The sequence below is a fragment of the Saimiri boliviensis genome, chromosome 17 (genome assembly GCF_048565385.1).
Source record: "Saimiri boliviensis isolate mSaiBol1 chromosome 17, mSaiBol1.pri, whole genome shotgun sequence".
NCBI lineage: Eukaryota > Metazoa > Chordata > Mammalia > Primates > Cebidae > Saimiri > Saimiri boliviensis.
The window spans coordinates 57,616,566-57,629,343 of NC_133465.1; the positions used below are offsets into that span (position 1 = coordinate 57,616,566).

A 12,778-nucleotide genomic window follows, 5' to 3' on the forward strand; every position below is an offset into this window, starting at 1 on the left:
TTGGCACAGGCAGTGGTGGCGTGAGACGGCTTGTGATCCAGTTTTGTAGGTTTCGCGGCTCCGGGAGGTGGGTTAGGGGCACGGGGGCGACTGTTCCGAGGCTTCTCAGCTCTCTAGCAAAGTTTGAAGATCAAAGTCTCCACCGAGTGAGTTGCCTTCTGATTTAGGGGAGGTCAGGAAAGACAGAGGTGTTGACTGAGCTGTATTCTTGGTGGGGGTAGGGGGCGCGCAGCGAACAGTCACATCTGAGTTGGGGAAGGGGGCGTTTGCGTGCTGAATCTGAGAGTCCGGGAGCCCAGTCCGACTGTGTTGGGCGGGCTTTTCTCGGACGAGGATCTTCTGAATTTTTAAGGAGTGGGAAGAGGGAGCGCAGAGGGAGCGGGTGGGTGGGGAGAATGGGAACCAGATGCCGGGGAAGGGCATGTTTGGAGCTCGAGTTATCTGTGCAGAGCCGAGTGGGGAAATTTACCGAAATTGGTTTCACCTGCACACAGCCTAGCGGCTGGGAGTGCGCCTCTTTGGAGTTGATGGTTTGGGGGAGGGGAAGGGAGGGGAGGCGAGGCTCGGGGTGAGCTACCCAGCGTGCGCCCTGGCGGAGTGGGTTTTTGGAAGGTTGTGTCTTACACCTCCGGTGTCCCCCTGCCGCCCCCAGCCCTTGCCCTCCTCTCACCTTCCCCTCCTCTTTCCCAGCAGCTCCCTCCCATCCCCAACTCCGAAAAGTGTACAGGGAGCTCAGATTTCGCCTTTGAAAAGCAGCGTCTGATACTTTAGATGAGCACCTCGCAGATAGCTGGGTTGCTTGATTTGAATTTGAGGAGTTGAAAAGCCTGTTTACTTTCTTGCTTTGATGTTGGGTAGATCTGGTTTTGATTAGATCAATACCCTTTTCTCTCTCCCCACCTCCCCCCTTCCTTTTCTTTCCAGAGAGGAGGCTCAGATGAGCCCCTGCTGACTTGAGAGAGACAGACCACGCCGATTGCTGAGAGGAACTGGAAGAAGAAGAAAAAATTCCCAAACTCAGTGGGAAGAGCTCCCTCACCATGAGTAGCGCGGTGTTGGTGACTCGCCTCCCGGACCCCAGCAGCAGCTTCCGTGAGGATGCCCCGCGGCCCCCAGTGCCAGGGGAAGAAGGGGAGACCCCACCGTGTCAGCCAGGGGTGGGGAAGAGCCAGGTCACCAAACCCATGCCTGTCTCTTCCAACACCAGGCGGAACGAAGATGGGCTGGGGGAGCCGGAGGGGCGAGCATCCCCTGATTCCCCTCTGACCAGGTGGACCAAGTCCTTGCACTCCTTGTTGGGCGATCAAGACGGTGCTTACCTCTTCCGGACTTTCCTGGAGAGGGAGAAATGCGTGGATACCTTAGACTTCTGGTTTGCCTGCAATGGATTCAGGCAGATGAACCTGAAGGATACCAAAACTTTACGAGTAGCCAAAGCGATCTACAAAAGGTACATTGAGAACAACAGCATTGTCTCCAAGCAGCTGAAGCCTGCCACCAAGACCTACATAAGAGACGGCATCAAGAAGCAGCAGATTGATTCCATCATGTTTGACCAGGCGCAGACGGAGATCCAGTCGGTGATGGAGGAAAATGCCTACCAGATGTTTTTGACTTCTGATATATACCTCGAATATGTGAGGAGTGGGGGAGAAAACACAGCTTACATGAGTAACGGGGGACTGGGGAGCCTAAAGGTGGTGTGTGGCTATCTCCCCACCTTGAACGAAGAAGAGGAGTGGACTTGTGCCGACTTCAAGTGCAAACTTTCGCCAACTGTGGTTGGCTTGTCCAGCAAAACTCTGAGGGCGACAGCAAGTGTGAGGTCCACGGAAACGGTTGACAGTGGATACAGGTAACACTTGGACAGGGGCTGGTGGGGCGGGTGGGCTGCTGATGTGGACTTTGCAGATGTTTTGAGTTAAGTCCGGTGGATGGATGGATGGGTGTGCTCCAGAGACTGACAGAGGTCTGTTGAGAGCTGGGACTGCTGGCCATGAACCCTTTTTGATCTTGCTTTTTGTTGTTTAAAGAGGGGAAGAGTGATGCACACACAGCTAAATACCTGCAGTCTTTCAGTGCTGACATCAAACAGTGGCAAGCAATATACACTAATGTGGGTTACTTATTATCCTGGGCTAGTGTCTCAGAAGGTGGGTGGGGGGGAGAGAGAGAGAGAGAGACAGAGACAGAGACAGAGACAGAGACAGACACAGAGACAGACAGACAGCAGCTTTTGATGCCTCTGAGTCACCAGATCCACTAAGCACCGGTTTTGGAAGGGGTCACTTCACCACTAATGAGTAGAGGGTGGAATTAATGTGGCTAGGGAGGCAGCTGGGTTGTGGTGGAGGCGCAGGAAATAACGTGTGCACCCATTGAGGGGTAAGTGGTTTTTTTTTTTTTTTTTTAACTTTTCTGTTAAGATAAGAGCCAGCAATTGGCTTAACTGAGCTTGTGGTTCCCTTTGTAGAATTAGATATTTACCCAGCAAGAAAGGCCTCTAACTAGGGAAGGTCCTGTGATTTTCCTAAATGAAGGACCCTTGGCTTTAGAGCCTGCTGTATATTAATCCAGGTTTTAAATGCGCATGAGTCCAAGGGGAAGACTTCAGTTGATTATTTTGTTAGTGCTGATGGAGAAGAGATCTTGGCCCGGGAGTACTGGGGCTCTGGAGTACTTTCTCTTTGAGGCTTCAAAGACAAATAGTTCTTTGCATAATGGCCAAGTCTTAAGATTCTTGACCTTTGGAGGAAACTTCAGACCTCTTGTTAGAATGAGTTTTTCGGTTTTCTTCCCTTCTCCCCATTTCCAAGTATCCAAAAAGAGAATGAGCCTCTTAATTCTGGGGTGTGGTTTATGACAGGACAGGGGATGGGACTTCACTTAACTGCTATCTGAAGGGTTTATCTTGCTGTCTGTGTGGATTTCTCTGTGTGTTAGGGGCCCAGGATGCGATCTGATAGCTGCCTCCGGATTTCCCTTTCTCTGTAGGGTGTGGTGTCTAGTTTCCAGCAGCAGGAAGAGAGGTGGGCACCAGATGGTTGATCTGGAGCCACTCGGGGTTCCCGGGTCTGAGCCTAGCATGCCAGGATTTAGGGACGAGTTGACTGCTGGTGAGGAGGGGAAGGGCTTATTCTTCAACCACCAGGGGGCGCACTTATGACTTTGGAACCAGTTTTACTCAGACATCTGGTCTACACCTAAGTGGAATGAGGTTGACTTTTGCAAGGAAGCACAGGGTCCTGAGGAGTTGTTTCGGCATCTTTATGCTTAGGGAGTCAGGTTGTTTGGGAGGTAGATCCTGGGTCTGGCCTCTGCAGCGGGTCAGTCGCTGGGCAATTGCTATGCGTGCCTGCACCATTATGAGAACATTTGGGTAAACGCCTGGTGCTGACCCCCTTGCCCTCTAGCCTGGCAGCCAGAGCCAAGACTACTGAAGGGCCATGGTAAAGGCTGCTTCTCTGGGGGCCTCTTGATGGTGGCTTCTGTGTTTCCCACTGTGGGGACTGGAGTGTCACCTTGGTAAATAGCACAGTGTGTGGTTTTGGACGCCCTCCCCAGGCAGGGCTCTGCTGTGAACCCTCCCCTTTGTGGGTGAGCAGTTGAGACCCATCCTGGGCTTACCTCACTGGGATATGACTAGGATTCAGCTCCTGAAGCTTTTGAGATCCGGAAGGCAGAAGCTCCTGTCTTCCAGTACCGCCTTGTTGGCTGTGAGCTGTGGACATCATTGATAAAGAGGTGACAGCTTGTCAGTGACCTGAGAGTTTCCATGCTAGATTCACGTGTGCCTTCTCCCACCTTTGGGTTGAAATGAAGCATCTTATGGACTCTGAAGCTCACGCGTCTCAACTGGGCATATTTAAAGAGAATTTAAGACACAGCCAGATGATCTAACTTCATTTTAACGTGCAAGATATTCGAGGGTGTGCAGAGCATATTGAAAGGTCTGCTGAGTTATTCAAGGGTTTTCGTTCCAGCCCGGTCCACTGTGTGTTGAAGCCTTCTGACCCACATGTGCCTATCGGTAAAATGGGTGGGCCCCGTTTCTTCTGTCTGTATCAGAGGATTGTTACTAGGACCACAGTAATAAACATGAAAGCCTTTTGTAAAGAGAAACATTGCGAACAACTGCTAAGTGTTATAATTAGTATAATTAATAATGTTAATGTAAAAAGGGCAACGAGGTTGGGATGTCACCTTTGAAAGGGTAACTCTTGGCTCAGCCTAGCTTTCATTGTAATGTTTTAAAGTGGCTCCCTGTCCCCCATGCCTCAATTTCCTTTTTAAACTGAAGTCTTTTTCCAGGTAGTTCTTGGAATGTAGGGATCCCATCTAAGGTTTTTAAGTACACCCCTTCCCTCCTGCACACACTAACTCATCCTGCAGAGTACCTGGCATCTGGGATGGGCTTACTAAGTTAGTAAAATGAATGAAACAGAAATGTGAGTCCTGCTAAGGAGGGTCTTTCTTCACCGGCTGCTCCCAGCCGGATGCCCGGGGCACTGGCCAGCCTTGCAAGCTCTGTGTTTACCTTGGGCACTCAAAGGAGCCTCGTTTTTAACGACTTGTTTGTGTCCTTACTGATTTGGTGTCAGGTTTAATATAAATAGTTGGGGCGGAAGAGCAGGAATTATCCTCAGAGGGCAGGACTCTGGGCTGAGTGGTTGAGGGGGATGCCTGGGCTTTTGACGCTCTCTATAAATAACCTAGAGCAAAAGCCACTTGTTGGTAGGAGCACGTGTAAAAACCCCGGCACACAAACACACGCACAGTGTCGAGGTGTGTGTGTGAGGGGGTTGTGGGATTAGGCGCTGGGCCTAGCATTTATTTTGGGGAGGAGAATACGGTCCTGGGTGCACAGAGCCCTCCCTGTGTCCTCGCCTTTCTGCGCAGGGCCTTGTGTGTCCTGCCCAGGGTGGGGCTCATCTGCCTCCCCTCGGGCCCTCTGCTCTGGCTTCCCTTAAAAGAAGCCAGGCCCAGCAGATGGCCCTCTGCTGGCTCCCAGTGCCGCTTCCCGTTCTCTGAAAGAACTCGCTGATGAGGCCCGTTTTTGTGCGGAGCCATTGGAATCAAGCTTGGCTTCAATTATCAAAGAAAATGATGCCATAGGAAAGATATGCTGGAAGCAGTAGTCCGCAATTAGAGGATGGAAGCTTTGGTGAAGGCAGTTTGCTAAGATACACTTGTAAAAGTTTGCCTGTGTTCAAAAGGCCCGGTTGCCCAGTGCAGTTGGAGTCCTGGCCCCTTGCCGAGTGCCCCTTGATCTTGCCTTAGAAAACGCTTGTTGAAGAGGGTATTGCCTTTTGGGCAGTGACCTTGTGAGTAAATTTTCAGAGGGCTCTTGGAAAGCCCTAAACGCACAGACTTAGAAGCAAATACTTTTGAAGTTGCATTGTTTTGAGAAGGGACCTGGAGGAGGAGGGAGGAGGAGGAGGGAGGAGGAGGAGGGAAGAGGAAGAAAACCCCTTATGGTCAGTTCTGTTGGATCAGTTCTGTACTCCGGGTGGAGATTCCCTCTGGTCTGTGGGGATGGGGCGGGGCCACAGCATCTCATTAAGAGGAGATAAGAACAGCATAGAGGAAAACAACCCATAGAAAGCAACCCGTACCTCCCTTCCCTAAAGGTTCCAGGGGTCTCTGCCACCTGCAGGCTGAAAACCCTTTGCTTACTGAGATCGCAGACTGTGTCTGTGGATGTGAGGCTGACGCAGAATGTGCAGCGTAGGCCTCTACTCTCCGTAGGGATTTAAAATCCTTGCAGCAACTGGAAGCACAACAGTCCTGAAGAAATAAAGCATCTGGGTACAATTACTGTAGCATGGTTGAGTTTCTTCCCCCACCTCTTTTTTTTTTTTTTTAAAGTAATCACAAGAAAACAGCCCCACTCCATTTTCTTAAAATTATGTGGCACTTTGGACAAAAGTCTGGGTTCTGAAAAACAGGCTCTGCCTCTCCCCACAACCCTGCCCCCTCTCTCTGCCCCATCTTGTTATGATTGTAGGAAAATCCAAGTACTTTATTGCAGTCAACTGAGTTAAGAGCAGTATATTCCATTTTTAATTACTGGTCACACAGTAGTCCTCTATTTTGGAAGTGAAGGGAGACAAGTTTATTTTGGGATCTGTGTGTTAGACGAGTGAAAAGCTGTGTGAGCACGCATGGGGTTTGAGTTAGGTGTCTTTTTTGCTGGGAGGAAGGAATTTTCTATTGAGTCATTTTCTCCTCACAGAGGTTGAAGTATAGCTCTTACATTGGCAACATGGTTGATGTGTTAATACCACTAAGATAGCAGGACTGAGGAGATGGAAGGAAGCATGTCTGAATGCTATTTAAGGCTGTTCTGGCTTTTTCGGTGTTGCGCCATGCCTGTTAAACTAAGAAACTTCCCAGCCACCCATCGGATGCTCTTAGGTTCTTCAAGGAGATTCAGCGAGGTTTTGAGTCCCTGCCGTGTGCCACCCATTACTTTCAGCATCGGAGATCCGTGTGAGGACGGGGCTACCCCTCATGGAGCTTACAGTCTGGTTTCACAGGACAGGCGTTCAACATGGAGACACCAGTGCCCTGTCATTATAAAGCACAATGAAGTTATCATGATACAAGTGAAAGGAAATTAGGGTATTTGAGAAAATAGGAGCTCTCTCCCTACCCCCACCCCCTTTTATTTTTTGAGATGAAGTCTCACTCTGTCACCTAGTCTGAAGTGCAGTGGCTCAGTCTCAGCTCACTGCAACCTCCGCCTCCCGGGTTCAAGCAATTCTCCTGCCTCAACTTCCCGAGTAGCTGAGATTATAGGCATGTGCCAGCCACCACGCCTGGCTCATTTTGTATTTTTAGTAGAGGCAGGGTTTTTCCATGTTGGTCAGGCTGGTCTCAAACTTCCAGTCTCAGGTGATCCACCCGCCGTGGGCTCCCAAAGTGCTGGGATTACAGGCGTGAGCCACCGTGCCTGGCCAGAGCTCTCTGTTGGTGCTTGGTTTTCTTTGGAATATTCCTGCGATTTCCCGCATATTACTTGGCTTTGTTGGTTCATTTGGAGGCCCTAAGAACTGGGTGCAGAGGGCCGTGATCCAACTGCCTGCTCTTCAGGTGGGTGCTCACGTCTCAGGTCTGCAGAGGCTGCGACTGAGCCCAGCGGGCCCACAGCTATGCCGGCAGCAGTGCCCAGCCTCTGACATTTGGTCCCTACCGAGAGTTTACAGAATGGCCTCATCACCGGATTCCAACAACAGGAAAAGGCCCCAAGGAACTCATCTTGTACCTCCTGCTTTGAGGCGTAGCCACACCTCACGTGCGCAACCGGTAGCTGGGCACTTTGGCCCGTTTCAAAGACTTGGGTGATGTTACCTCCTTTCCCCACCTACTCTATGAATTTCCTCTGACCATTTAGAAGTACCTTTTTCTTTCTCACTTTTGAAGCTCATTTCCCCCTGTTCTTCCTCTGGTGGGATGCTGAACAGAGAGCGCCCCCGCCGCCCCCCAAATAGCAGTCCGTTTTCACTGAATCAGCCTTCTCCAGAAGAAGGAACTTGGTTTTGTTTCTTACTCTCAGCACTCCGCCCTGCCTTTGGTGTTGGGGAATTCTGGATTGAGGACACATGGACCGGGAAGAAGGCCTGGACGATCTTACCAATTTCATTTAATCTTCACCAAACAATCCCAGGAGGTCGTGAGACTTCCTGCCCTCTACAGATAGGAGAACAGGGTCAGAGTGTCCAAGGGACAGTCACAGGGTCACTTGGTCAAAAGTGTGGCGAGATTCATGTGCAGCCCCTGGTCTGCGCCTTCTGGTCAGTTCTGTGTGTACAGCATATTTCTAAGATCTGACTTGATGTAGCCAGACCAGATCCAGGGCACAGCTGTGGCCCAGCTCCTCTGGCCAAGTCTGAGAAGGCCTTTGGCCCACGTGGGGCCCAGTTACCTCCTTGGATGGCTGTGCTGATTTCAAGGGTCCCTCCTGGCTTAGAAAGTTTATGACCCTTTTTGTGTGTTTGGTGACTCTAACAAGTGCAAACTCCTTAAAGGCAGGAACTGCCTCTCCCAACTTCTTTTCCATCCCAGCCATCCCCTGTTGAGACAGACCCTCACACCAAATTGTGTGAGGATCTGGGCTCCCTGCCCCCACCTCCCCCTCCCTTCAGTCCAGCCTGGTGACAGACCTCGGATCCTATGTGCTGATGGGAATGCTTTCTCCCTGCCGGTCCCCTGCCATCCCTGCTGTCCCCCGGCCTCCTGGCCCTTCCCCATCCAGCTAAGACAGGACTCGGACCTTGCGCTGAAGATGGACTTCCTTGTCTTCGCCAGGCCTCTGTTGCCTGCTAATTAGACCCCTTTCTCGCTCCCTAGTCTAGGGACAGCTTTTCACTGCCTTTCCGTTTGTCCAGTCCTGGGTGTCGGTCATCTCCTCAAACTCCTGCTCGTCTGTCACAGTGCACCTCAGTCCCACCTGCCCCAGGGAGCCATCCCCAACCTTCCCTCCTAGAAACGCTCTCTCCCCGTCATCTGGGTTCCCTATACTGAGTCACTCATATCCTGCTCTTCATTCTATGAGAAGTTGGAAACAGGTTGAGTCTAGTCTTCGTATTGGGAGGCAGTCTGATTGAGAGCCGTGTGACTCAATCCATGCCCATCAGTTCTAGCTGTGTGATCTGGGGCAGGCTGCTGGACTTCCGGACTCCAAGGGCCTTGTCTACAGAATGGGCAGTCCCGTTATCCTTCCCCCTCCTCACGGGCCCACGATTACTCTGAGCATACTTCCCTCGTGACACCCCTACAGTATGGTGACATGCCCCCACCGGGCCATGAGTGCTGGGAGACCAGAGTTCAGCACATAGCAAGTGAGTAGGAGCTTGGTGAACATGTGCAGACAGCTGACTGTCACCTTTCGAGGGTCCTTTTCATTTGCCAGCCCCACGGCCTCCTTATAGAGCAGCTACTGCGAACTAATAGAATCTCCTCTTTTCTGAGCCTTTCTTGTCTCCCTCGCTTGATTTCTTTGCTGCTGGCATAGACTCGTTGGGACCAGTGGAGGATGCCAGGGTCTTTGTAAACAGGCCTCCTGCCACTTCGGGCTCTAACCCTGCAGCCTGCCCACCTAGCCGCCCCTCCCCCCTACTTAAGCCCCTCACTGGTGACACAAGAGGAATGCGGCCCAGCAGGAGGCCTGCACACTGGTGGTTCTGGAAGGAGATCAAGAGGGTGAAATGAGGAGCCAGAGGCCATTGAAACAAAAGGGCTGGAGACACCGGAGGAGGGGCTGGGCCTTCCTTTGAAACAGCTGTGCTGCTCATTTGAATCCTGCAGCACTAGCCAGCCCTGGGGAAAGGAGGCCGGTGGGGTGGGGGAAGGGGCATGGCAGTGGCTCGTGGCAGAGCTCACAGGTGGGACTGGAGTCCTGAACGTTGTCTTGAACTTTTCTGTCCCGTCTGTCTAGCTCACTGTGGGCCCAGGATCAAAGTGAGAAGGCCACACTGGCCTCTAGCTGTTTGTATCTCTAGACTAGGCTAACAGACCCCAGACAGGGAGTCTGGATACTTAAGATGTCTTGGGGCCCTGAAGTTACGTTCTTTTGGTGCAGGACTGGATAGGGAGGTGGAGTGGAGAGAGAGGTCATCTTCCCTGACTTGTTCCTCTCTTCCAGTCCATGGCTTTCTGTCCTAGAGCAGAGTTCTGTTCCTTCCTCTAAGTATGCATTTAGAACTTCACAGAATCTCCTGTGCTGCCTCTGGAATACTCTGTGCCCTGGCTGACCTACCACTGGGGGCAGAGGAACCAGCTTGCTTTCTCCCCAGGGTGAGTTGGTGGCTCGGGAGGCCTCCCTTTTGTGGCCCCTGCTTTCTGCCCAGGTGAGCAGCTGGACTCAGGCAGCAGGCTTGCATTGAACAGATTGTTGGGATGGTGCGCTGGGTTGTCCTGGGGTCACCTGATGACCTGGGTTTCTGGTGAGGGTCAGTGACTGAACCACTGTTGTACTTTGCCCATAGGTCCTTCAAGAGGAGCGATCCCGTTAGCCCTTACCACGTAGGTTCCGGCTATGTCTTTGCACCAGCCACCAGCGCCAATGACAGTGAAATATCCAGTGACGCGCTGACGGATGATTCCATGTCCATGACAGACAGCAGCGTGTGAGTATCCTGGCCGCCCTTCTGTGGGCTTGCTTGGGGGTGTGAACCACCTGGGCACGTAGGCAGAATCGTCCATCATCCTCCCTGGCCTTGCAGACCCCACCTGTGCGTGTATGAACACTGGTTTGGTGGGAGGGGAGTCTGATGCTGGTTGAGGAGGGGGACATGGTCATCTGGGTGGGGTAACGCTTAGAGCTTTGAAAGTTGGGAGGATATTGTAACAGAAGAAAACTAAAGGACAGTGGAAGATTAGGGATGAGTGAATATCAATAGATCCTTGAGTTTAAAAAACCTTCTGATTGCCATCATCTGGTTGTCCCTGTGGGAACAGTTGCTTGGCTGGTCCGGAAACCCAGGTATCCTGTCTGCAGAACCAACAGCTGAGAGACAATACGGCATTAGAAGGGTCTATGTTAGGTATTCATTGTTTTTGGAGGAAAAGGCATAGCAAGTGGGGGTGAGAAAGCCAGGAACCTCTGAAGAGTCACTGTGTGTTCCGCCTTGTTATGTTTTTAAATGGACATCGTTTATTCAGTAAGTGTGGGTGGAGTGCCTACTCTGTTAGATACTGAGCACCCTAAGTAGGCGCTCTCTCCAAAGCAGTGTCTTATCTTGGCTCTTTGGCAGATGGCCTTTGATTTTTGAAAATAGTCCAAGACATTGGTGCGGTCTGATGAGGTCAGAAGGCTCTTAGTCAAGGTAATGATTTGAATTTTAGGTCATATGAAGTCAAGTCATGGCAACCTCTGTGGCTGGAGAGCAGTGATCCTCAATGAGTCTCATGAGGAGGGCTGAGTAGCTGTGGCCTGGGTATCCCCATCTCCTGCGACCCTTTGAGGTTTTGGCCCAGGAAACCCAGAGCGGAGCCTGGGGATGGGTGAAATTCCCCACAGGCTTCTCACCCAACACCCAGTTGAGAATCATTGTTCGAGAAATGGTCTTTGAAAGCTTTTCAGTGTTTTGGAGTCAGAATTTCGCCTGCTAAGGGAACAGTTTTGAAAGGCAAATCCATTGAACTGTGTAAGTTCTGGCACACTTATTTAGAGTTTGTTCCTTTTAGCTTTCTAAAACTAGACCATCTATTCTTCCAGTTTGTTTGAAACTATCTGGTTTTTATTGGCCAGTGTCCTGTTGCCTGGCCTATGGCATGGGACCAACTGGAGAGAAAGTTGATGAGGTGAGTTTGGGAACCTAGTATTTATTTTGCTGGTGGCTTTTATCGTGTTACCTCAAATTCCCTAGTTAGTAAAGGGAGAGAGATCCTTAAGGTAAAAGATTAAATTTTAATAAAAATAGCATTTTGGCATTAGTACACATCTTTCATCCAATATGGAGACATAAGAAATTTACAATATGGAGAAAGGAGAAGTTTCACAGAAGTGATTTTTCCATATTGACTAAATGCAGTATCCATACTTGAAAAGATCATCCTTTGATAATTTTTTTGGTGGATGTATTTCTTAGAATGCATTTTGCTCTGAATCACTGAATAGTGTTAGAGAAGTTATAATTTATCCCTCAGTTATCCAAATAATATCAAGATCTGTTTTTATACTTTGTTGTAGTATTTCTCTCATAGGCCGTGAGGGTGTAGAGAGTTACCTGACCCTTTCCCCTTTGAAAAGTTTCTCTCCTTTTTATTCTTCCTGCTGTCATGTTTTGCTGTCTATGTGCTTGCTTCTAGCAAACATTCCTCCTATAGCATTTATTAATTTGTGGATGGTGTGGGAATCTTAAGTGTTATGGGTAAAATAAGAGTAAGTTGAAATTGAATGAAGGCATTGAGTGAATCTCCTAAGTCAGATGCCGTTTACTTAAGACTCTAAGACTTCTGTTGAGCTTTCTTAGAGACTATTTTTGGCCTGCTTCCTGGTCCTTGGCTGCATGTCAGTCGCCATCATTGAGGTGTTATTCTGGGTTCATGATGAGATAACTTGGGTGGAGTCCCATACTTATTTCTGTTTGATCCTCACAAGACCCAATCAGAAAGGTAGGCAGGCAGACTTTACAGATGAGGAAATAAGGCCCAGAGTTTCCACAGCCATGCTCCTCCCAGACATACCTCAGGTCCAGACCAGACACAGGCCCCTCTACTTTGCCCGCTCTGCCCTTCCCCCAGGCACGAGGTTCTCAACAGGGCATCTGTGAATAGGACCAGTTGGTCATGAGACCTTTGAGCCACTTTGAGTTTCTTTTATTTACATTTCTTAGTAATCAGATTGCTTTTTAGAAGGGCTGGTTCAAGGGAGGGGTAGAAGGGAGCAGGTTCTTGAGTTCTCCCCTGCAGCCTCCCATTTATTTACTATTCTTTTATCCCCTTCCCAGAAGAAAAACTATTTTATTTAGAGGTGACTTTAAAGCTCTCACCCTTCCCTCTTTAGCTGAAGCACTTTGGATTCCAAGCATGGGGGAGCCACTTTTCAGGGATCAGAAAGGTTACCTCGGCCAGTCCCTATTCTAAGTGGCAAGGGTTAGTGTGTAGGTCAGTGCGGTCCACTTTGATACACAGACAGGAGAGGGCAAGTCCCTCATGCAGCAGCTCCCTCTTTGGGGCATAGTAGATACCTTTGGGTCCCTGGTGGCAGCACCTGTGAGTGGTAACAAGCCTATCCTGGGGCACAGCCACCTTGGATGGAAAATGAGTAAAC

The 12,778-nt window shown here is 50.2% G+C and overlaps 1 protein-coding gene across 2 annotated transcripts in view; it reads left to right on the forward strand.

The window, feature by feature from the left end:
• The first annotated feature begins 1,039 nt into the window (after positions 1 to 1,039).
• The window catches only part of AXIN2 (axin 2), a 30,504-nt gene continuing 18,765 nt past the window's right edge, over positions 1,040 to 12,778 (forward strand). For both annotated transcript variants that reach the window (XM_039476600.2, XM_039476605.2), the window contains exons 1-2: positions 1,040 to 1,855; positions 9,990 to 10,130. In XM_039476600.2, coding sequence (XP_039332534.1) covers positions 1,041 to 1,855; positions 9,990 to 10,130 — 956 coding nt within the window. In that variant the 5' untranslated portion in view covers position 1,040. The remainder of the gene's footprint in view (positions 1,856 to 9,989; positions 10,131 to 12,778) is intronic.